The sequence below is a fragment of the Trachinotus anak genome, unplaced genomic scaffold, assembly GCF_046630095.1.
Source record: "Trachinotus anak isolate AG129_WGS33_773 ecotype Australia unplaced genomic scaffold, CSIRO_AGI_Tana_v1 ptg000013l, whole genome shotgun sequence".
NCBI lineage: Eukaryota > Metazoa > Chordata > Actinopteri > Carangiformes > Carangidae > Trachinotus > Trachinotus anak.
The window spans coordinates 4508556-4534545 of NW_027273864.1; the positions used below are offsets into that span (position 1 = coordinate 4508556).

General features: G+C 41.8%; 1 protein-coding gene across 5 annotated transcripts in view; it reads right to left on the bottom strand.

Annotated features, from left to right (window-relative positions):
* sox13 (SRY-box transcription factor 13) overlaps positions 1–25990 on the bottom strand; it is a 44145-nt gene that overhangs the window by 9309 nt on the left and 8846 nt on the right. For 2 of the 5 annotated variants that reach the window (XM_071493252.1, XM_071493249.1), the window contains exons 2-9: positions 9912–10128; positions 9641–9743; positions 7053–7139; positions 6244–6416; positions 4928–4996; positions 4675–4789; positions 978–1054; positions 177–342 (exon numbers count right to left, since the gene is read on the bottom strand). In XM_071493252.1, coding sequence (XP_071349353.1) covers positions 177–342; positions 978–1054; positions 4675–4789; positions 4928–4996; positions 6244–6416; positions 7053–7139; positions 9641–9743; positions 9912–10127 — 1006 coding nt within the window. In that variant the 5' untranslated portion in view covers position 10128. Of the gene's footprint in view, positions 1–176; positions 343–977; positions 1055–4674; positions 4790–4927; positions 4997–6243; positions 6417–7052; positions 7140–9640; positions 9744–9911; positions 10129–18244; positions 18368–25990 lie in introns of those variants that run through there. The other 3 variants (XM_071493253.1, XM_071493251.1, XM_071493250.1) reach the window with 2 other exon arrangements.

The following is a 25990-nucleotide window of genomic DNA, read 5'->3' on the forward strand; positions in this document are numbered from 1 at the left end:
GTGTGCATGGGGGAGGACTCATGCACACACAACATTGGCCCAAGAGAAGGCAGTTCAAAGATGCAGCGGTATTTAATACCACAACTTTGATTTGAGCATCTTAGAGAAGCTGTGGGAGCACAACAGTTTTTTTTTCCTGCTTTGTGATAATGAATTCCCACTTCAGTGCAACTCACTGAGGGCAGATCGAGGTGGACTGTGGGACACTTCTCTCTGAAGATCTCTGGGTCTGTAGGCCCCCTGCAGTGCCTGCGATCCCAGCTCCAGGATCTGTGGACTGGGTGTTTTCCCCAGCTCCAGCCCCTTTGTCTTGGAGGTCAGGTTCAAGGGTTGACTGGCTTCCTAAACACACAGTGAGAGCAGATGAGCAGGGGTGGGGCCACTTACACACATTCAGGCGTAACTGCAAAGGGCGAGGTTGTGCATGTATTCCGGTTATGCACGGCAGATTTGGCATGTTGGAGCGCATCTGTCACACCTTTGTAGCGTTTCTGGTCTTTTGTCTTTGCGTTCACCTCATCCTCTCTCCCCTTTTGTTTATTTAAACTGTGCTGCTCTATCTCTGCTTGAGAACAAGCCGTGCAAATACAGTTCATGCTGCATACACACAGGGAAGAACACACTGACACACACCTATACCACACGCATTAAATCTTTGAACACAGGGTGTTGTGTATTCTAAAAGCTTTTCAGCCTCCAAAATACCAAGAAAGTACATTATCTGCTTAATCTGGAGAGCTTCACTTTCTTTATCACCACTCCAACCATACACACATACAACACATGCACATACTACACAGTAAGCAAACACACTGTCTTAATTCCCTCAGTTATGTTTGCATTTTGGATATAAACTGTCTAATGTGGGTGTACACATTACTAATGTTTGTTTCAAGAACTTGGGATATGAGTTTGTTACAGTGAGACGTACATTTACATGACTGACATAAAATTCATATACTGTAGTGACATTGTACCTGTCGGAAGGAACCACTGCTCCTCTTGACGGGGGTGGGGTGAGGGTTCGGTAGCAGCTGCATGGGATAGTCCATGGCTGTGGAAGATGTAAAATTTTCTGTATGAAAAACACTGTCCCTGGCTGAAGCTCAGACTTGCAAACACAGATTCAGATAATGTGGGAATGTATGGTTACTCTGAACATCAGCACTATCAGAGAGAGCATGCCTCTACTCAGCTTGATCCACAACTGATAAAATATTGAAAGTTGCTGTAACAGCAACTGCTACATCCAACTACTGCTACAACTATTGAGACCCAAGAGAAATCAATAAGATATTATGAAATAAATAATCATATAAATCATATAACAATGACATTTTAAAATAGTAAATTTTTGCCCCGCCCCTCCTCTCAATAAGCAAATTGTTGGCTTTTTAACAACTGAACGGAAAGATATCCAGCCAATCATGTTGTTGCACTGATGCAAACGAAACCATGTACTCGTGTAGTAGAAGTATAACCTGTGGAGAAAAAGCATTTTAAAACTTATTTCTGGGGCAATTTTTTTTGTTTTGTTTTTTCAATCCACGCTCTTAATCACACTGTGTCCGCTCAAATTTTAATTCAATTCAATTCAATTTTATTGTGGCTTTATTGTGAGTCCTAACTGGAAGATGTGTTTTATGCCACTCTGATGCTTCTTTTGAATACTAACACTGACCACGTCAGTCACAACCAATCTCACTTAGTTAATTTGAAGTATTTGTTTGGACAGCGCATTTATTTATTTATCAGGTGCTATATTGTGTTTTGATTTGAAAGTTCAGTGTCTGCTCTTGTCCTGCCTTGTGTTTCCCTCTCTGCAGGTAGGCCTATCGTCCCATGGATGGACTGGTGGAGTCAGGTGGAGAACTGGTATAAGTGGTGCTATACCAAGCTCGCAGAACCTGCAGAGCAGAACAAAGACTGCCGTCGCTAGCTGCAGATAGCGGGTTAGCTGTTTATAAGTTAGCAATGGGCAGGTTAGCATATCTATATCTAACTATGGCACCTTTTAATGATGCAATCTCTACAATTAATCTGAAAATTAGATCACATGCCATAGTCAGATTGTCCACAATATAAGAATGTCACATCATCCACCACTAGGTGAGAATCACCTATAAGGACTTTGGTGTTAGCTTGTCATCTTGGCAGGGCGCATCGCAAATGAATGAAACAATACCAATTCTACAAATGATTCAGGATTAAACTACATGGGATGTGTTACGATAAATTTTAACAAATTAAATGTTTGTTCTCTTTAATTCACTCGATAGCTTCAACCTGGAAGCCCTATAAAACAGAGAGCATCAGCAATAGGGTTAATATAATTCCCAGCACAGGTAAAAATTAGGTGCATTTGGTTTGGACTTCCGGCAAAACTCTCCAAAGTACAACGTCCAATTGATGGTGAAGATGATATGCAAATGAGCAAACAAAGAACACACAACCAACATGAAATTACACAGCACAGGGCTTCACTCTGTCCAAATCATCAAAGAAAAGACGACTTCAAATTTCTGGCCACAGCTGATCTCTTCCACACAACCCAACAATCCTTCTTTTTTTTACAATCATCTGTCAAAACATTTTGAAGCACTCACACAAAGCAAATGAATGGCTATCCTCAAATTCCACCAACAGTGTTTTAAAGACTGACCTTGTATCAGTTAGGTTTGAAAAGATGGTGAAGGCAAGGTCACCCACGGGCACAGCTTTTAAGACTTGTGAAAGCAAGACTGCATAGCACTGTGGCTTTTTAAGCTGTGCCCTCTATAGCCTGCTAACTGTACAAGAATATGTGTATGAAAGGTGCTATCAACCATATTGTTCAGCTGAAGTCTACATTTGTATCTCACCGACGTCTTTCCATTTTCTCTAAAATAGGCCTTGAGTTGAAGAGCACAAATATTTCTACATTACGCTTCAAAAACACTCGAGTGTTCCAGCATGGACGGCAAGTCATGGGGCTGCTCTGACGCTGAAAACTTTTTACCACAAAGTTTCCAGCCTTCACAGAACACATTCATTGTCAGGTAAGTTGAGTGCTCATTCTTCCTCTGTAACAGGGTTTGTAAGAATAGGCTATGAAAGAACTGACAAACCCCAGTGTTGTCAGCCCTGAAGGTCCAGTGGAGAGAAACCTTGGATGATTATTAAAAGATCACAATGGAAACTAAAAACAGGTTCAAAAGAATACAGAACATTACTGATCAGACTCATCAGAATTACTTGGGCTGATTTTAGGTGCATACAGAAGTGGATTATGCTGCATTGATAAAAACAAAACACCCTTAAGTCTTCTCCTTCAGGTTTCCTTAAAATGTTCACTCAAGTATTCAAGGTTCTCTCCTCATCTTGGTCTTATACGTAAGGAATCACTTAAAGTCAGTTAAGCCGTTACATAAAAGACCTTAGCGACCAAACTAAGGAAAAAAATTTAAGTAGCTTAAGTACCTAAGTTTTTTTCTGATTGTATCTTAACCACAACATGGTTGAGTTTATGGTAAATGAAGAGGTTGAACAAATCCCTGGAAGAGTTTTCAGCGGCCGGAATAACTCTCCAGGATCTTCCCAGTCAACAGTGTTCAAGTCTGAACAATTCAGTTTTCATACCTTCTTTTCTTCTGCCATTTTTTTCTACAGGCCAGCCTTGTGAGATGATAGCAGGTGAGATCACCACCACTTGCTAATGCCAGCAAACAATCTCAACAATCTCCATTAAAACTGTAGAATTTTACTGCTGTAGATTCACAGTTCTTCTCTTCTATGGTTTGAAATTTATTTTAATGAAGTTATGATGACAGAATATAAAAGGGAAGACAAAGTAGCAAGGGCACAGTGAAGCCCCCTACACCGTGAATTCACCTTTAAAGAAGAAAAGCATTTGAGCACATTTTCAGACCAAGGTGAAGTATTTCAACAAAACTTCTCGTTGCGCAGTGGAGCACCGAGCTCCAGCACTAACAAGAGCCAACCACAGAGGAGACTAAAAATTACAGTACACGAAAATATCAAATCTGTGTGATAAGGATTCTGTAAATTTCCTAATGAGACAGAAATGTCACGTTTCCACATTGTTTTTGTTCATTTGAGATTTGACTATTTTAAAGGTCTGGTGTTTTATGTGAAGTGTTGCTATCCACAAGAAGATATATTTGTGGTTCACAGTCAGTCTGACTGTTTTCTGGGTGATGGAATAAAAATATAGCAGATTTCAGGTAAACACTTGTTGGATGGTCCAGGTGGACAAGGTGATTGCTTTGTTGTGACATCACAAAGTTATAGATACAGGCTGTGTGCATTTCTCTGGGGACGGAGCACTTTGATACTTTCACAGTATTAATATAGAACCTAGACCTGCTTCATAATAAAAAAAAACATGGACATCTCACTTAATTACATGTTCTTGTTGCATCCTCTTCCTCTGCAAAAGAATTTGCCCCAAAAACTGTTTATCTCAATGCCCCATGATTTTCTGGAATACTGAGTTGAAATTTGGGCAATATTTAGATAGAAACATGACTTGTGACCATCTGACGTAACTACGAACTGTATTTCATAGTGCAAGTTGTGGACTGCTCTGCTTTCATCTGTATGCCTTAACCTATGTTGCCAATCCAACATTGGATTTACACTATAATTTAAACCTCTGCTAGCTGAATGACTGACCTGGCTTGCAGGGGATTGGTTGCAGTGGCAGGGTCATCTGGGGGTCAGAGGTGACCCCGAGGGGCTGGGCGTTGGGGTGGAAAGCCGGGATCATCACGTAGGGCATGTTTACCTGCTGGGACAGGGCACGACGGATATACCTTACAGTGAAGCACGGGTTTCAGAGCTGCAACAGAAACTTCTCATTTAGAAGTATGAGCTGATGGCAGTGCTGCTGGCTGTGACACATGACGACATGTGAGGAGGAACTGACCTGGATCTGCTGCTGAAGCAGGTTGATCTTGTGCTGCTGCTGGATCAGCTGCTGCTGCTGCTTGGCGATCTGAGTGACAAGACATGTTCACCTTCACACACATGTATTGAAGTGGCACGCACACACCCAAGTGCACACGGTGTCGGCAGGACCATGATCAGGAATTCATTCGGGAACTAAATAAAACTCACTGCAGCTTGTATAGAAAAAAGAAACCTATCACCTGCCTAGATTTCATACTTGTACAGAAGTTCTACAAATGAACACACAGGTATTCATACTGAAAAATTGACATATACACAAGTATATATATATATATATATATATATATATATATAAATACACATGTGTGTATATTCTTTTATTACTCAAGGAAAAATATAGTTTTTAAAAAAATGTTAGTTTATTAAATGAAGTCAGATAGTAATGTGTTATAAATGTAAACAGCATTATTGAACTGTTTTTGTGAGATTTCTAAAGTTGAAGTCCGTTCTGTTCAGCTCTGACTGATCTGCAGTCTCCGTGAATCTCGTTTTGTCAAAGTCTTTTTACAAGTTTTGGAGAATATTATTGCATACGTGAAAAAAAGTTGACTAAGGCTGAAGACTACAAATTGAAAAAAAAAATCTGGCTGTAGGATTAGAAAGAAAAAAAACCTCTGTAGCCCACTCCTCAACTGTGTTTGAGGCTCCAAGCTCCATTAGTTGCTACCAGCATAATGCACCTGAATCTCCAACTGCACTGTTTGTGGTCAAATTGCATTGTGGGTAATGCAGGTGCCAGATTTTGACAAGGAAGAAGACTGCATGTAATAAAACAGACAATATCTCTGGCTGTGTTGCATCGATTTTGAACCTTTTCTCTAAAGTACCAGTCATGAGTCGGACAGTGTTACGGGAGTGAAATGCTCTTTTAAGTGCTCAGCAAGTCGACTGGCCAAACACAGGCCTCCGAACTGCTACAACGAGTCCAGCACCTTTCAGGATGCATTCAGACCTCTAATGTCACTGATTTTAAAATGAAAGTTATGTCATAAAATGTCAAATCATGTTGAGCTTTTACCTAAAAGAAGAAAAGGCGATATTGACAGGGCAGAAGAACCTAAACTTGACTTTGTTTGAGTTACAAACTAAGCTGAAAATAAACAGGAATGCACAGTTCCTGCTTTCATTCCTCTGCTTCCTCAGTCTCTGGGTCTGTTTGGTCAGAAAGGCCCGTCAGTTTTTAATCAAGGTAACAGCCATTTGTTTTGAAGTGAGATGACGTGTGTGTGTTTTGATGAAAATGGGGGCAGATACGTGGATTCTGACAGACACCTGCTCCTGCTGTTGTCGAGCCAGCTCCATCTGCTGCTGCTGCTTCTCCAGCAGCAGGGCGGCCATGTTCCTCTGCTCCGAGTGGGCTCCCAGCAGCTGCTCCCTCAAACCACTCAGCTGGTTGATCATCATCAACAACTGGAGCTCCTTCTCCGCCAGAGATTCAGGGGTACCTGGAGGGGGGGTTAATATATAATATCTTATCATCATTTATAGTACAAATACAGTTTAGATGAAACATGGTGGGTGAGGTTCTCAGGTTTGAGACGTTCCCCCTTGATTTTTTTCAGTAAGACAACCCTGGATTATTTAGTGTCTTGACGTATTTTTTATCACTTGCCAAAACTACAAAAGGACGACAACTGAAAACAGTGAAATAAGAGAAATTAACAAAGACTGAGAGGAGCTCAGATAACAGCAAAACCACGTATAAGGTAATGGAGGTTGGGTTCCTCTGAATGTCTGTTGCCTGGTGACAATATATATTATTTCAAGCCTCCCCACCTTCTCCTGTTCCTCCAGATGTACCTTTTTGTTTGTTACCACATTTTTGTCCCTGATTTTAGTTGAAACCAACAATTTCCACTGCAAAATCATCCAGCCAGCGGTGCACCACATTACTGCACACAGCCAGGCTTTGCTTTTGAAACGTATAACAACTTATGCAACATTTTTTTCAATTAATAAAGCAAATGATGATGTTCATAGCAAATGGGAAAAAAAAATAAAGCAGATATTTACCCAATCTAATAGAAACATGTTGGAAATAATTCTATATAAATGGTACAGAGGTGTTGGTGGTGTCTGACCTTTCAGTTGTCCGGCTCCCACTGTGCTTTTATCCAGAAGTTTCTCCTTCCAGTCAGCATTCAGCAGCTTCTCAATGGTAGGCATTACTGTTAACAGGACACAACAGGTACTCAGCAGAACCGCACAGAGCTGCACTAGATGGCGTGAAAAATATATTCTGTCAAATAAAATCCATCTGACACCAAACTACTCTCTCAGCCTCTCCTCTGCCTTCCTAATGGCACTGATTGAAGAAGGTATTCTGTGGTGGCGGAGGGCAGAGGTTGTTTGTGCATCTGGGAGAAGTTGAGTGTTTGAGTGGATCAATATTTGGACAGAGAACAATCCAAGGTCAGCTAGTAGGGAGAATTTGAGAAAGATTTAAGGCGAGGAGAGCAGGCTGGTGAAAGACTTGAGGGCAGGCAGAGCCTCAGGAGCGGCTCGAAGAGCAGCCTTTTACTCCACATATGAGGAACTGAACAAAATCAGACAAAAAAAAAATCCCCCCCCAAACTATTCAGGAGCCATACAACACTCTCACTTCGCTAGACAAATCGTCACTTCTGCACATCGATTTTCAGCAGGCTGCATTGTTTAATGCTGAATAGCAGCAGAATGTAGTGCACTTAAACACATAAGATATGGAGTCGTCAAAGTATGGTCGGTGAGAAAATTGTATGGACGTGTCTAAGAGATGGAGAGAAAGACTCCCATAGAAGCAAAGAAAGCTGAGGTGCAGAAAGGAAACAGACTGAGGAGTTGCACTGATTCAGTGTTTCAAATGGTGAGTACTTGTTGACATAAATTAAGTGTAGATCCAAATACATGTCACTTCACAGCTGCTGCTGCAGAGTGCTGTCGAAACAACCTGGTCTACAACATTAATGAATTTATGAACTTCAGTTTGTATTAATTTGATTAAATGTTTGCACAGATCTCAAACATCAGCTAAATGTTGACACTATGTGCAGACTGGAAAAGCATCCCGTAGTGATAGTGCACTCACTGATAGAGCCCACACAACACTCAAGAGAAAGGACTGTAACACAAACATAGACTGTGCCAAATTTCACCAAGGTTATCGCAAACTAAAACGTACACTATCAGAATACTTTGAAAGCTCTTACTATCACATGAATCTTCTACACAAAGCATAGTTATGTTTTATGACAAACTGGATCGCTGATGTGCTGCTAATGTGTCTTGTCCGGTAAGACAGCGGCGTATGCTAAATGCTAACTTCAGCATGCTAACTGATTTTTAGAAGGTGATGATTACCAGTCTCTTAAGGCACCAGTGTACTCCATCAGAAGTGCTTGTTGGATGGAAACTCCCTCTCCACGACACCTTTCCAACAGACTATGGTGGGGTTTGAACTTCTGGCTCTAGCTCTCTTTTCTCATTCTTGACACAACTATTTCTGTTGCTTTTCATGTGAACAACTGAGTGCAACACGAAAGGAGAGACTGTCTGAAAATGTGTGGCATTATCTTCATATTGTAACAGATACAGTATTTCAATTGTCTCTATGACAACCAGCTATTCACCCAACCTCCAGCTGCTGCTGTTCAGAGCACAGACATCCCACCTCTTCCAGGAGTCTCCTATACATTGATGCCAGCTCTCTGATGCCCGCAAATCATCTACAATATCCCAGATATCTCCTCTCTCAGGCTTCTCTCTGGAGCTTTAGCAACAACAGGTCAATCAGCCAATCAGAAGAGAGAATCTGAGTCTCTCTTCTGATTGGCTGACTGTTTTCTGAGGGATCCAATAAAAATACAGCAGATTTCAGGTAAACCAAATCCTGTAAGGTTGGATGGTGGGTCCAGGCGGGCGGGGCTTGGGGCGAGGTCAGAGCAGTGACTGCTTTGTTGTGACATCACAAAGTTACTGAAGTCGTGACGGCTGGTTTTAAGGCTCAGTGTCTGAATACAGGCTGTGTGCATTTCTCTGTGGACTGAGGCTTTGATACTTTCACAGTATCAATATGGAACCTAGACCTGCTTTATAATCCGAAAACACATGGACATCTACCTTTATACAATATGGGACCTTTAAGTTATTTCATTCAAAAGTCCTGGACCAAGTGACTGCTACTGGTAGTGCTAAAATAAGACCCAATGTTTAATAAACCATAATGATCCTTTAATATTTCCAAAAAAAACCTAAAAAACTAATTAAATTCAAATTAATGATAAATTAAAAAGTTGGATTAAATACCTTCTTACTGAGTTCTTACTGAGCTCATTGTTTAACAGCAAAACATTTCCAGAAAAGCTGGTAAGTGGACCCTCTGTTAAGATTATTTTGTCAAAATATTCAAAACAGGATATCAACAGTGTGGTAGTTTGAGCCAAACAAAACAGAATGAACACTTAGTCCTCACAGACATGGTTCCTCTTCTAAATAACAGGAGTTGCCTTCAACTTCACAAACAGGAGATATTTTTCCAGTTTCACATGGCACCAAAGTGCATGTCATTATAGAGGCAATAAGAGGACAGCTTCTCTCTCAGGTCTGGGTACAATTACTTGGCAGCTCTGTCAACACTAGTCCTGACACTGCAGAGCAGAAACTGGCTAAGAGACCATGTCAAGAGACACACCTTCCTTGAAGTTGGATTGCCCTTCTGGTCGATCATGTGTCCTGTCCTCCTTCAGTCCCATGGGGCTTTGCCTGTGAGGCAGCTCCTTACCTGGAGAGCCCTCCTGTCAGGGCACAGAAAAAAAGAGAAAAATCAGCCGACAAAGCATCAGTCCAGGATAAGGAAAAGCACACTTTCTACTTTGACATTTTAATCTGCGATGTTTCCCATTTTTCTTAAACACCTGTCAACAACCGTCCTCGTTCTTTCACACCCTTTGTGATATCCTTACCGAAGGGGAGCGGGACAGCGGCGGGGTCAGTTGCCGTGCCTCCACTGGCTGATGTCCAGACCAATCACGCAAGGGAGATGTCTTAAGAGGTTCAGCATTGGTAATGACTCCGCCTCCTTCGCTGGACTCCTCCTGCTCTACTTTGACACCAACACCTGCCATGCTGACATCCCCACTGGAGAGGAGGTGCAGCGCTGGAGGGCTGGGCTCAACCATTCTGTTGAAAGATGAGCACAACACACAATACTAGGTGTCATTTGGCTGTGGTGAAGTTTGGGCACTTGCCATGCCAAAATCTGATTTGGTAGTTGGTATCATTACAGCAAAGAGCAGAGTTCAACACCAGTAAATGTTTAAAAATCAACAAATAATTATTACATGAGGGAACAGTATGGAGAACTTTTTATCTAATCATTTACCACACTGACAAAATGTTATTATCTGTCGCCTACTTTGTGTGAAATGAGGAATTCTGCAAGATGAACAAGTTAAAACAACTTTTGGAGAACAGCTGGTTGACTGGGTAGTAGCAGCCATGCTAACAGCTCTGTAAGGCTGTCCTTAGGCACAGCTGGCTTTATGCTAAATGCTAAGCTAAATGGTAGGTATAATGTTTACCAACATCACCATCTTAGTAGAGTACAGCTGTACAGCTGAAGCTGATGGGAATGCAATTCATTTTGTAGCTGTTTGGTCATAAACTACAACACAGTTTGAGACGTTTCAGTCCACACCAAAAAAGTAAAAATGTGAACCACATGGTGACGCTCCATGACAAGTCAGTGGATCACCAAAATGATTAGGATACATCCCCCGTACAAAATTCAGATTTTTTTCTTACTGGTAGATGTAGATATATTTCCCTGGATAAATTAAAACATCAGAGCATACCCAAAGTCACTGGATTTATTATGGGAAAATCAATGTCAGTACCACATGTGCACATGGAGAGAGCGAGTAGAGGCTCTCCTTCTGGCATCGTTTCCAACGGTACGTTAAGCCTCGTTACAACCAACACACAAGTCATCTCTTCATCAAGGCTTCAGGCCTGTGTCTTGGGTCCAAAGACACAGAGGTGCAGAAATGTAAATTAAAGGGTTAAACCAAAGGTAGTAGTGCAATGGGGTGAGACGCCATTTCAAAAGGGAGATCCTGCTATATTGCCATTAAGAAGATCCCTTATTATGCCACCTTTGCTTGTTAACACTGAACCAAATAAAGCCGGCATGTTGCCACCACCATGTTTGATTTTAGATTGCCTGCCAGTGTTCCAGAGGCATGATTTATAACACGTTGGTGTCTGTCCCACTATGCCAGCTCTCCCTTTAACACAGACACTGATCTGGTTCTGTGATTACCTCCTCTGCCAGCTTATTGCCAGAACAACTATGCCCTCCCCAAAGTTTGTGTTTGTACTTTCTGTACAGAACGACAAGACGGGATAAAGGCACAACATTCTCGTCTTGAGCCGGCGGTGTAGAAGCAGCTAGTTAAGCTAAAAACAAAGAAAATTTAAAAAGTAAATCCTCCACAATGTACATCTCTAACTCCCATTTGTACAATAATCATAAATAAGTCATGTCATACTCACAAATGTACTGCAGAGTTGCCACTTAACACTGGAATTAATTACTAAGTGAAAATGATAAATTACAGCCTTTCAGTCAAAAGAAGGCTTTTAGTGTGAAACATCTGTGCAGGAAATGTCGGGTTTCATTGATGGTAGCTAAACAGCAATCAAAAAAGTGCAAAGTGGATTGTGATTGGAAGTAGATGTAGTGATGGAACTAGTTACACGGAGTTTTGAGTGCGTTAACAGCAAATTAAAAATGGGAAGACTGTATTTAACTTTTCTGTAGCTCAGTTTATGAAAAACTGGCCAAAAAACTCCTGTGGTGTCTGACTCGTGTCTTTCAGATTAGGAGCCACTGTTTTAGGTCACTGATGAAGTCATGGCAAAGGGTTAGGTGCTGGTTGTGTGACCACCACCTAAAGTCACGGACACATATTGTCTGAGTGTGTGTGCCAGTAAATAATAGGGGGCTATAGAGGAGGGGGACAGACAAAGACATGAGGGAGAAAGAGAGAAAGAAAAGAGGAGAGGACAGGTTGAGTGAAAGAGGCTTGAACCACAGTGAACTTGAACAAATCAACTCGGGCTTGTGTGTGTGTGTGTGTGTGTGTGTGTGTGTGTGTGTGTGTGTGTGTGTGTGTGTGTGTGTGTGTGTGTGTGTGTGCATGCGCGAGTGTTATTTCCCAGCTCTGCAGCAGGAGGAAAGAAAAACACAGCAGACAGCAGAACAAAACAAACAGAACACACAAGGGCAAAAAGTGCACATATATATAAAGAGGCAGAAAAAAAGCCATTGTTGGAGCCGGGGAACAAAGGAAGCTGGGACAATGGGGGAGAGGCTGACAAAAGCCGCCGGCCGCAGGAAACAGGCCGGATAACAATGCCAGCGGAATGTGCCGACCAACTCGGGAACACGGCAAAAAATGCGGAGCGCCACCGTTCTGCGGAAAGCATAATAATGATTAGACCCCCCCCCCCCCCCCCCCCCACTTCACCCAGCTCTCCCAGCCTGCATACTGTGTTTGTGAACAAAGCCACCTGTCTGCCAGGGTCTCAGGCTCCAAACCTCAATGATGTATATGCATGTGTGTGTGCGTTTTAAGCTGCATAATCAAGTACAGCTATGACTTGAAAGCAAAAACAGTGAGGGCCATGTCATCTCTTACAAACTGAGATACAATGAACTCGACCTCTTTGTGGTCAGTGCTGGAAGCCTCCACACCGGAAGTGATGAATCAAAACTTAAGTAGTGCAACAAAAAAGTCTGTTCAAAACAACAGTGACAAAGACCTCTGGCAGAGAAATTTGCACTCAACCTGTGGCGAGTCACACAAGTGCAATTTTGTGTAGCAGCTCAACACAATCAATCTGTTGTTCTTCTGCAACAATAAAAACCTTCTCAAGATTAAAAGGTACACTGTCTGTGTCCTTGAAGCCTGACAAACATGCTCATTCAAAGCTGATTGTTTACATTGTTAGAAACCTACACATCCATGGTGGCTAGCTAGAGCTCTTCTTCTTGCTTTTACCTCTAGCTGGCACAATGCTACATCTCTTGGCAAACTGCCACCGTCAACCGTCAGTGAGTGAAACAGCATGACGACGTCAGCAGGAATGCGGATCACATCATCCCCATGTACAGGTACTTACCTGCTAATAGCAGACAAGATACAAGCAAAACAGTGACCTGCTCATCGATAGGTCCATAGCTCTACTAGTGGTCAAAGGCTCCACACAGGTACCTTTAAGTTCTACTAAAACGTTGGCCCCTAAGTAAACTCCCTCAACAACTACTACTAAAACAACTACACAACAACTGAAAAACATTATCTCAAGTATTAGTATTACTATGACGTGTTTGTATTTTTCCAGAGGAATAAAGACCTGTTGGAAAGGTCACACAAAATGCAGGATGAATGTGATCACATTGTTGGCACACAGTACCTCTGCTGTGGATTTCTATATATAAAATGAAAAACTCATCAGCTATAGACCCCAATATAGAAGCATTTAAATTTCACTACAGACTTTTGGCTAAAACAAAAACAAGTACTACATATACATATACTGTACATGTACATATACATGGTCTTGAGCGGTGTCCAATGTGCAGATTGTGTATGAAATATAGTATAAAGGCAGAACTGGACATGCAGTTGTAATTGAACCCAGCGGCGCAGGTGGTGAGCTTGATCATCCTCCTTGGTAAAATATTTCTTTTTAACACAAACACAGAAAATAAGTTAAAAATTGACTGACATAAACCTGTTGTAACTGATTAGAGGGGTGATGATGACCTGATGGAATCAAGCGGTGAAATATTTGACAAACCTGAACTTTGGTGCAGATTTGCTTCATCTTCTGCTACCAAACTCCTGCTCCACCCACTAATCCTCCAACTGCAACTTACAGAGTTACAAGTATGACTCTTACTACCTGGTTTGGCTGATATGACAACATCTGGCATAAGATGATGATGATGATGATTGTGTGTTACCTCTGTTTTAGGAGTCACGGGAGAGAGTTGTGTATTTCATTTGCTGAGTTGATCAAAAAATCTCATGTTTATCCTATCCTATCTATAAATAGTTACAAAATAATTTTTTAACTATAGCATGATATATATCACTCTCACAGTGTAAACATATGTATGTATGACATATACCAGTTTTATCCATATCATCCATATCTGACCTTAGTTACTGCTGCAAGTGTTGCTGAGTATCTCACATTATGATCCTTTCTTTTTCTACTCATATTTCCTTGTTCAGGTGTTTGGGCTGACGATCAAATCCTGACAATTCAGAAAAGCCTTAGTCATGTCAGACCAGGTGTGCACCTTTTCCAATAAGAGGAGCCACATTAGTTGAACAGTGTCATGGAGGTTGGCACAGTGCTCTCCTCCAACAGGCAGCATGAAAGAAAACACTGCCAGCGTTTTGCCAAATGAGTAATAATGTTGTTACTGCATTTCAACACAAAGCCACCTGTCTGCCAAGACTCTAAACCTGTGCAAATTGTGTGTGTGTGTGTGTGTGTATGTGTGTGTGTTCAAACTTTGAATCATAAAAAATCCATTTCGCACAGCTGCCCCGTGGCACATTAAATACAGCTGCAAGTGGGGGGAACAACAGCACTCAAACTCATTTGATGCCACCTGTTTGACTACTGTTGACTTTGAATGTGATATCAAAGTTGCTTGTGCGTGTGTGTGTATTCATGTGCGTGTGTGTGCAGATGTGTCTGTTTAGGCCTAGATCTTGTTTTAAAGGTCCAACGTTGAAATTTTGCGAGACATAATACATGTTTTTGGTTTGAACTGTGTCCCATTATCGAGATGCTTTTTTTTCAACACACTGGCACTTGACATCTGTAGTAACCACTGGAATAAAATATCAGCTATCAGCAGCTGTAAGCCCACAAGGATCCGTATCAGCCCTCATCTCGTCTGATTGCTATTTTCAGGCTAGCTGTGTGGTTTTGCAGAGCATTTCAGAAGGAATAAGAACAGAGGGATGAAGAGGGAGAGGTGGCAAACTATTTAGCCAACACAGCAGCGACTGCCGTCAGTACTGGCAAGGGGTTGATTGTGTGATGGCGGGGGGTCGGGCTGGCAGCAGCAGCACACTGAGTTTTGTCCCACGCTGAGTTATTCCTGGGTCACCCCTTTACGTTCCACAGAGGCTGGACTGTAGAGCTGCCACAGGTGGCTTTCACACGCCTCCACACAGACTCTGTGTGTGTGTGTGTGTGTGTGTGTGTGTGTGTGTGTGTCACCCAATGCAGAGGTATGCACAGAATCTCAGCAACCCACAGAGCTGTTGACAGCAAGGAATGCATCAAGGTGTGTGTGTGTGTTTTACAAGCACAAAGGGTTTTTTTAAACAATGCCTTTAGTGTCTTCGCTTGAACAATGTAAACCAGTCAAGGTTACCGCTTCGCTCTACATCACTCTCTTCTAGTTAAACACACACTTAGCCTATCTGCAGCTGACAGCGCTCATGTGGAAACTGACCTTGTGTGTATGCATGCAGTGTGCGTGCGTTGCATGATTTGAATAGCATTGCCTTCTTACGAGGTTGTCTGATTGAGGCCTGTTTTCCGACCACCTACAGTGTTGTTCGGCTTTTATAGGCGCTCACCACATGCCGCTAAGAAATCACAATAAAACAGACCTCAGAGCAGCTGTTGAGCTAAACAAAGTAGAACAAAGTGACCAAAAACTACTATTAGAGACTTCTGCAACCGACTTCCTCACATTTAAAATATATATAACTGAACAAATTACTGACTGTCGTGCTGAGTTCAGCTCAGGCAGGTAGGATTATGTTTTGCTTCCATAGCTAATCTATTCGTTTGTTTTAAAGTGTGTGAGCTACATCCTTCGGCCATGTTTACACTCACACCTGTTTCTGGGAAATTCCTAAAAAACAAACAAATAATGTCACTTTTTGTCATGAAATCCCCAATTTTAGTGTAAACTCAAGTCAGTTGCTGAACTAAATAAACACAAATCAGTACTTTTTTATACTTATAAGTTTTCTCAATCACCAAAGGTGGTTTCTTGCTGGTAGCAGGTGGTGGTGCTTGTCACTTGACAAGAGCTTCAACCATTGTTCTGTTTATAAGACAAGAGGTTACAATACACCCTCTGAGCAGCGCTACGTCTTCAGGGCAGACTGGAAGCTGCAGGGAGTTGCTATCAGAAAGTGATGAGATGGGCCAGGGCTAGCTGGTTAGCATGCTAACTTCAGTAGAAGAAAAAGACGTGGTAGAGATACGAGTTAATATTGGTGTGTCTTTCCACCACTGGAGACAGCTCTTGGTGAGTAAAGGAATGAAGTTTGATGCTGAACTCACAACATTTCTTCTAGACTGGTAAGTAAAAAGCTGCTAATGCTAACGTTAGCTATATAGCAATAGCAAAACTTATGAATTAATGTAGCTTTAAAAAAGTAAAAAGCTGAAGAATCAAGCATTATTTGTTTGATATGGCTCAATGATTTGTATCATTTTGCCATGTTTCAGCACTATTTACACTGATGTTTATAGCCTCACATACCGACTTGTTTCTTGGACATTCCTGAAAACCAAGTAAAACTGCAACAGAAACGCTCACAACATGCAGCTCAGTTTTTTTTGTTACTCAATGAACATGATTATTTTCTGATGATGGTTTCATCACTGAAACATTATCAATGAAGTGAGTAGAAGTGATCAAAAGGATTCTTAGCTTTTTTTCCACACTCAGCAGTTTGCGATGCTGCGTATGTGTTTATGAGACTTTCTGCTGTGTTATCTGAGGGGGCACAAAGCAATGACTTTTACATTTGTAAAATAAAACCAAAGAATAAGAAGGTAAGAGTTCTTTTGTGAATTGTGTGAACTAACCCTTTAAAATAAAACTGTAGTAATGTCTGCGCTGTTACAGAACTACACTTGTCCTGCCCCCCCCCCCGCTGTGAACTGAATGCTCCCGTCTCAGCAGAGAAGGAGGCGAGGGGGGATGACGGTGGACGGAGGGAACATGCCTCTGCCCTCAGATAAAAATCAGCTCCTCTCCTTTGAGCGATGACAACACTGAAACCTTACACTTCCCACGACGCAGGAATCACTTCACACAAAACCTTCAGTTACCCAACAAGTTGTAACAAGTAAAACCTAACATTTCCCCCAGGGAGGTTGGCAACGCAAATCCTTTCTGTTGTTCTCTCTTTCTTTTCTCTTCTTCCTTTGTTTCCTTATTCTTCCTCAGTGTTTTTTTGTCTTCCCCCTCCCAACGGGAGCAGCTTGTTGGGTTTATATCGTCCTTGTCGCTTTCCAACTAGTGCCTGAGGCTGAATAACAGGGAGTGCACAATAGACAGAGAGAGAGTGCCGGGAGCCAGTCTCAGCAGTTGAGAGCAGCAGGATAAAGTGTTAGATATCTAAAGAGGTTTACATGGTGATAAGCAAATAAAGACTCTCTCATTGTCATCCCTGAGACTGACAGCTGTAATGGCAGAAGGTTCCCTGCAGGAACGAATCAAAGACAGAAAACCACAGCACGTCTCACTGTGGCTCAAACACAACAGTCTATCACACAAAAGAAAGCAAATGTAAAATATCTCACACCTAAATCTTTGCATATTTACGCAGCCGGCTCCATCACACTGTCCCTGAACATTTGCAACAAATTTCCTCACACATTGTTCAATTGTTGACAGCGTTTCGTGACAGAGCTCTTACAGTAAGTTTCCTACCTGCTGTGCAGTCGTGTTAAGACAAGTGCAATCCGATGTATAAACAAATGTTTGGGGAAATGTTTCACAGTTAGCAGTATTTGCTTAGGGATGATAAAACAATCCGGTGACCTGTGCCAGCTGGTGCCTGTCTGCCCATAGGGCCTGCCTCAAACTGATCACAGCAAGAGCTTCTAGGAAACTGAAACATCACTGACAGAAAGCAAATCTTATCTGGAAATGTTTTTTTTATTATAATTATTATAATTATTATTATTATTATTATTTAAAATCTGCTTGTGAATCATCTGGTTTCTCCTAACCTGAACCTCTGATTGAGAATCAGCGATTGTTTGGATTCAGCGGATCAGAAGTAAGTAGCGGAACGTTTTGTTAAATTAAAGTTAAACTTTGAGCAGAAGAACAGAACAGAAGAAACAATTATTTAAAAAAATACAATTTATAGTGAACACAAATCTGCTTTTACATCTAAAAGCTAAATTTAAAAGAACGTACTTGGCATCAGACCATGTTACTGACCTGGTACAGCTGAACGGATGTGAGGAGATCCAACAGCGCTCCCTGACTGCGACAGAGCTGCTGACACAAGTCATAGTGCCTGGGACTCCCGAACCAGTAACGCCTGTCTTTTCTACTCTTCTGTTACCCCGACCCAGCCCTCCCTCCCCTTCCCTTCTCCTGCCCCCTCACCTCTCTTCTCATGAGGGGAAGTACAAAGAGCCTCTTCTCATCCCTCCGTACAGGAGCTTCATTTGCATAATTAGCATGCTGTTGCAGGTAAACCTCGTTGCAGACCCGACGTGCCTGATACTGATCGAACATCAACCCACCAACAGGTGCGATAACAGTGTAATATAAAGAGCATTCGTTAGGTTCAAACACTTTCTAACAAAGTCGGCTTTATCCTCAGTTATGATTTCCTGGACATGTGACCGACTGGAGACAGCAAGGTGAGAATAATGACAGAGCCGCGGCACAAAGGCCAGGGAACGAGGCAACATGCAGACAACAAAGTGAGAATTATTCTGCTTACTATCATTTGTAATTGAGAAGAGAGAAACCCGTCAAATGTCGCAATACTCCGATCCTTAAATCAGTCATTTCAATATGAACACCCTCATTCCTGCAACTCACACGCTGAATGTTGGCTCTTTTGTTTTTAATTCAGTTAGATGCGGTTGCTCTCATGGCCCTTCTGGCAACACGGCTACGACTGAGTGCATTAAAAAGATGCTACAGGGCATACATACATAAAGCTGCAGAAAATCAAGTCTAATGTACAGCACCTCATCTCTTGTATGATATTATCTCGGTGCAGTCATGACATTGTACTACCGTTGTAAAGCCCTGTCTCATGTCCGCCATATTTCAACAACACGGTGAGCATTAACAGATGTCGAGGTGTGTTACACAGGGTTTTACATATAAAGCCCAAGTGACACAGGTTTAAAGGACCAATGTTCAACCACCAATTGAACTCTGACCCTGAACTTACCCCCCCAAGACTTGTGTCCGATGGCATTTCAATATTGAAATAAGGGGGAAGGTTATGAAAATACAACCTACTCCAAAAAACAAACAAACAAAAAAACAAAACAAAAAACAACATTTTTAAAACACGCAACAGCTCTACATTGTGCACCCTATGCCCTGTAAAGTTCAAACGGCTCCGATTATTCAAATTATTGTCTGCGTGGCAATGGTCAGCGAGACAGAAATGTCTTCCTCGTGCATGTGTTGCATATGTGACAGCCAGTATAGGATAAACAGAGCTGCATCTGTGACTGTTCTGAGCCTCTAGCTGGCATCCACTCTGTTATTGAGCTGTGTGCGGCCGAGGCCACGATCAGGAGCACGCCATAAGAAAACGTAGGGAATTCAGGAGTGATGCGAGATATAGAGACGTAGGATGGCGCCAGTCAGATGGCTGAGCAGCCTGCTGACCACATGCCACATGCTTAGTATGTGTGGTTCTACCGGTATCTGCTGTGCATATGTGAGTATGCATTGTGATTAGGGAATAATCACAGTGAACATGAGTCGTCTGAGATCAAACATACAGATGGAAGTCGCCTCTGTGATGTGCTGAGAGTCTATACAGCCAGACGAGGGTGGGGAAATTAATCTCAATTACGATCAAAATAAGCTGACAAAAGAAATAAAAATGTCTGATTACAGCTGACAGAGAGACACTGTGCAGGTGACCTCCAAAAACAAAAGCATCCTCACACTTTAACCGGCTCGGTTTACACACCTTTCCACTCTATATTTGCTTCCTTTTCCATCACTTTTATTCACTGCTATCTGACTGACATCAAAGTTCAAAAACAGCGCAACACAAAAACGCACCAAAGATCACACCGACAGATGATCTCAAAGAACTGAGCGCGTATGTTTTGGGGTCTTGAATTTCTCTTATTGGAGAGGTCGATAACACGTCCACACACACACACACACACACACACACACACACACACACACACACACACACACAGTCCTTGAACAAAGCTTCCTTGCGTTGCTGACTGGGCCTCATTAGAGAATGAGCTCTCAGGACTGGAGACACAAAAGCCGCGCTCTCTTCTCCTTTCCTTCCCCTCTCTTCCTCTGTTCTCGTGGCCTTTTGATGTCAAGGGTACTGAACCATAGTACACAGTCCAAAGAATAAGCTCTTCAAGAATACACACTCAGTTTCCTCTTTTTTTTTAATCTTGTACTGAGTGTGAGTGTGTGTGTGTGTGTGTGTGTGTGTGTGTGTGTGTGTGTGTGTGTGTGTATGAACACAGAGAGATGAGAGATACAAGCCCTGATAAGGTGCTGTTGTTCTGTAGTCGTTGGTCAGTTCATCACACAACGGATAGTGTTGGGAACTCCAGTGCCGCGATTGACTGATAGAGACATCACAAAGACTACATTTTACTCCCCTTTTCCTCTTGGAGTTCAGGGGCTGCCCCCATGGAGGCCCGCCCACATACACACACATACACACACACACACACACACACACACACACACACACACACACACACACACACACACACAGCCAGCTCCAACACATCTCTATCTCTCATTTCCCTCATATAAGATAAATAAGTTACATGAAAGAATGAGTCAACAAAGAAAGGAGAGTGTGATGCTGATTCACTCACACTTTCATTATGTCTGTGGTAAATTAACTGTTATGGCTTCTGATGAAAAGCTGTTGTAAATTTGAGTTAGTTACTTCAAAAGTTGTACGTCGGGGGGTAATTCGTAGCAATCGTTGTGTGTGTTTGGGATGAAGAAAGATCACACTCTTCCATCTGACACACACGCACCACCCCGGGTTAATGCGTGACCAGCGGTGAAACAAGCAAACAAAAAGTGTTTTATGTGTGGGACATGGAGGAGGAAGACCTGGAAATCTGCAGACCTGTAGTGTGACATCAAGAATCAATTGACTTGTGTTTGTTGTGTGGTTCACTATGTATGTCAAGATAAAAGTGGTCAATGATTTGCAAAAATAATACTACATACCATTAGAATTAAATACCATAATAATATCTTTCTGTTTTCATCAGACTTTAAAGAACACCGTTTCCCACAAACCCAGGCTGAACACAACATGCTCAAGAGAGGCTGCCATCATGGCTTCTCCAGACATGGCTTTAAAGAGAATTAAAACATGTGTGGAGGTATGAAAGCTAAAGGATTTGGACTTTTTTGGATGGATACCATAGATATGGAAGAATCCAGCTATGATGATGAATTCCCTGCTTATAAAGCTGAATGGGGGCTAGGCTTTTTGGATGCTAACGAATTAAACAGTTTAATTTACAAACTGATTAATCAGAAATGATTTGGATTCTAATGTTAGCTTCTGTAGTGGACATGTAGTTACCTTCAAAAATTCACAGTAAAACCCATGAACACATTTTGCTTTAACAGGTTAAGGTCTTGACTTTATTCTGTAAAGTGCCTTGAGATAATGTATGTTGTGATTTGGTGCTATATAGATAAAACTGAATTACAGTTTTACAGTCAAAGCGTTACTGAGTTACAGAAGCTATTGGTTATGGCTAGCTGGAGGTAACGTTATAATGTCATAATATTATTGTATATTATGTTTCAGGTATAAGCGACGCTGCCACTACACAGCAGTTCAAAGTTTTATTTGTGACTTGCCAAGGTACAATGTACAGTTAGCAAAGCAAAGCCACGGCGACAGCCTAAGCTGGAGGCATACTGTTCCATTCTCGTGGACACGATATCTCAGTAACACCTTGAGGAACTTCTTCAAATTTGGCACAGACGTTCACTTAGACTCAAAAGAGGTCAAAGGTTAAGGTCATGGTGACCTCACAAAACATGATTTTGGCCCTATGAATGCAATATCTCAATAACACCTGAAAGGAATATCTTTAAAATTGGTACAAACATTCACTTGGACTCAAGAAAGAACTGGTTTTAGTGCTCAAAGGTCAAAGGTCAAGGTCAGTGTGAGCTCACAAAACACTTTTTTAGCCATTACTCAAGACTTCATACAGCAACTGGGACAAAATTTCACACAAATGGTTCATATTTTATATGACTCTGGATAAACAGGGATGTAATCTGAAACTGAAATGTTACGGTAATTCTACTTACTGATATTTTGAAAAATTATATTTATTATATTTTCTTTTCCCTCACAACAAAAGTTGTAAAAGCCAGCTCCTCTGTTCAGGAACAGATGACACGTCACTGAGGATCATTTAAGAAAACACTGACAATACTCATCTACATTGGGGCTCGGGATGGTTATGATTAATCAGTGATTGATAGACACCAGATTGTTTTAACTGATCAAGAACTTAACAACATGCAACATGCACAACAAAGTTATGTGTCTGAGTTAAATATCTGCAGTTGTTCTCAATCCTAAATTTAAATAAGGTTAAATAAAAGTTTGCCCAGACTCAAGTCATCTTTTTTTTTTTTTTTTTTTTAATTATCTGCAATATTATCTGTTGCAAAGCTAATCTGTCTCTAACAAGGCCTTAAACTGAACAAACTGAACATATGACTCAACCCTGACCACGTAGATAAGCAAATTTTCTTAAATAAAACCACTAAAACCTTCGTCTGTTGTCAGGAGATCAGTTGTGTGCACCACTGCTGTGCATATGACTGCACTTTCCTCTGTGTTTCACTGACTGTCAAAGTTGAGGGATGTGGTTTCTGTTTTATTCATCTCTCTGTGTGGTGCGGTCAAGTTTCTACAGAACGGATAAAAGGCAAAAAGAAACAGCTTCATGTAGTGTCAGCTTTGGTTTCTAGCTTCTACTAAACACAACTCCCAGCCCACACTGGTGAACATTCAACTCAAGATACACACACTCACAGTTTAAACCGTGCATCCACTGCTTATAAAGCTACTTACCTGTGGACATGCAGGTCAAAATGTTTCTGTTTTAAGGGCCATTGTCTTTATTTTTTACATGCTCGTCTTATACAAACAGTAAGTGTGCTTGTGAGGGTTTTACAGGCACAGAAATATCAATGCATGGCAAAAAACATGGATCTCGAGTGATGTCCAACAGATTCTGATCGCTACGGTCATTAATCCTCCCAGTCAACAGGCATGTAAATGGAGGTCAGTGCAACAGTTTGACTGCAGCTGCTGTCTAATTCAGTAGAATTAGTGTTTCTGTGTCAGCAAGAAAAGAAACAATAAGACAGGACAAGTCTTACTGGTTACAGGTGCACGGCTCAGTATTCTTTTATTACTGCTCGTGGCTTTCCTCATAGCTGCCTGAACATCGGAACTCTGTGGCCTGTTAGAAAGAGCCGTTACTGTTGTCCTTGTAACAGCACATCGCCCGTGCTGTGAGACTGACAACACATTTTACTATAGATCAACTGGAAGAACAGTGAGCTGTTTCATGGGGGAAAAATTACCCCCCCCCCCCCCCCCCCCCCCCGCCGCTCCAGTGGAGGATTTGCAACTACATCTCAGAAGCAGTGCTGCCAACTATTTTCACTTACACACATACAAGATTTTTTTTTTTTTTTTTTATGTAAAGATAATTACATTTAAATAAACTCACAGTAATTATCTGGCCTTATAATGTGAGTTATTTACCATGTAACAACATTATTTAGTTATTTATTTAGTTTTTTATTGTTCTTTATATCTATATTTTGAATTTTTTTCTATGGTGAACAAAAAAAATGTTCAGCTTTCATACATTTTTCGTTGGTGTCAGATTATTTGTTACATAATTCTGATGAACACTGATGCGGGGCCCCCTGCCTTTTTTGCCTTGGGCCCAAACAGTCTCTAGGATAGCCACTGCTCTAGTTTTACATTTAACAACACTTTTTTTTCCATCCTCAACAGAAACTCATCTTATAAAATCTAATTTGTTGCTATGGATGAATCCACTCACTGGTGTACACGTTTTAAATTAAACTGGCTCCACATTGACCATATCCAGCAGTAGAACACAGGTTAATGCATTAGTAATTACAATGCAGTCCTGTAACAACATGTGGTTCATGTGCCATTCTGCATTTTACTTTCTGATAGTTTTGGTTTGGTAAACTGTAATTCAAGTTAGAATGTAATTGAGTGTTTTACAGTATATGATGCTGCTGAAGTCTGCTTTACTGAAGTCAATCCTCCACTAAATCTGTGAAGCTGACCTACAATTAAAATAACAAAAAGGAGACAAAGCATCACAAGTCCCTGATGGTTGATCAGTTTTCTTTCCATTCAGATTATTACAAACTAAGTCGTCATTTCAAAGCAGAGTTCTGCCGACTTCATGCAACTTTATGTCTTGTGTGTATTCACAGTGATCAAAAAGAAGCGTTAAACAAGTCCAACATGTCTGCTGTGTTTCCATCCTGCCTCAATACGCTCCACAAGCCGCTCTCTCTCTGTCCTCTCTCTCTCTCTCTCTCTAAATAAGACGTATAAATAGGCTGATGACACAACTGTGCCCTTCACAAAGACACTGAGGAGAGAGAAAAGAGAGGAGAACAGGACTCTGGCTTTAGTCACAGCCCCTTTATTCTTCTGCTTTTCAGAAGCACAGGTTAAAAAGCAGCCATTTTTCTTTTCATGCCTCCCTCCCTCTCATCCCTCTTTCTCTCCCCCTCTCTCCCTCTCTCTCTCCCCCTCACGTTCTCTGAAACAGGTCGTCTATTGTGGCGGCTAGCGAAAGGCTACTGTGGCATTTATCAGAGAGGAGGAGGAGGAGGATGGGGGGGGGAGAAGACAAAACACACTCCCAATAAAGCGATAGAACAAGAGAAAGGGAAGAAAGGATGTGTATGAAGGCCACTTTTTTTCTCTTCCTTCACAAAGCCCCCCCACCCCCACACCCTTTCCACCCCCTGCTCCTTCAGGCTAGCTCAGACAAAGGAGGCCCGACTCTCACAATGTGCTCTCTCCTTTAGCCCGGCACACTTTATATCCTTACTCCATTCACTGCTGCTTCTTGAGAGCACCCACGTGTGCACAATGCATGTACGTGTATGTGTGTGTGTGTGTGTGTGTGTGTGTGCGTGTGTGTGTGTGTGTGTGTTTTTATGGACTTTGTAATGGTGGTGGTGGTGGTGGGGGTCTATGTTTGCTGAGGGTCTTATGGACCAAGGGGCCAGGGCTATGAGGTGTTACTATGGAAACGCCTTTGAGCAGTAAGGAACACAACAGGTGATTCTGCTGAGGGCCTGTTCATCTCAGCATTGGGAAACTGCAGGGGGTCTTTGCTGTGTGTGTGTGTGTGTGTGTGTGTGTGTGTGTGTGTGTGTGTGTGTGTGTGTGTGTGTGTGTGTGTGTGTGCAGATGTGTGTTTCACAAGTATGGCTACTTATGCTACAAACAACTTAGTACCATAGGTCTTAACCAGCTCCAATAAGCTGGAGATCATGCTTGAAGTTGCTGGCTGACCACGGTAATGACACGCCGTCTGGCTTCAAACACAGGCCGAGGCTGAGAGATGCTCCATTAACTCTTATGTTAGGGCTCATAGAGAAATCCACTCAACCAGCAATGCTAACTCAAGATGCAGAAAGAAAGACGAACAGGAAAGAAGAACAGCACCAGTAATTCTCAAAGGAATAAGTCAAAAGCAGCTACAACCACTGTTTTTATAATATTAATATATCAAATGACAACGTGAGAACAATGAGAGGCATTGCTCGTAGTAACGAACCGACAGAAAACCGCCTCGGCTCTACTCAGCTTTACAGTGAGTCTCAGTGTCCGCTCCACAACTTTAATGTCTCGGTTCACTA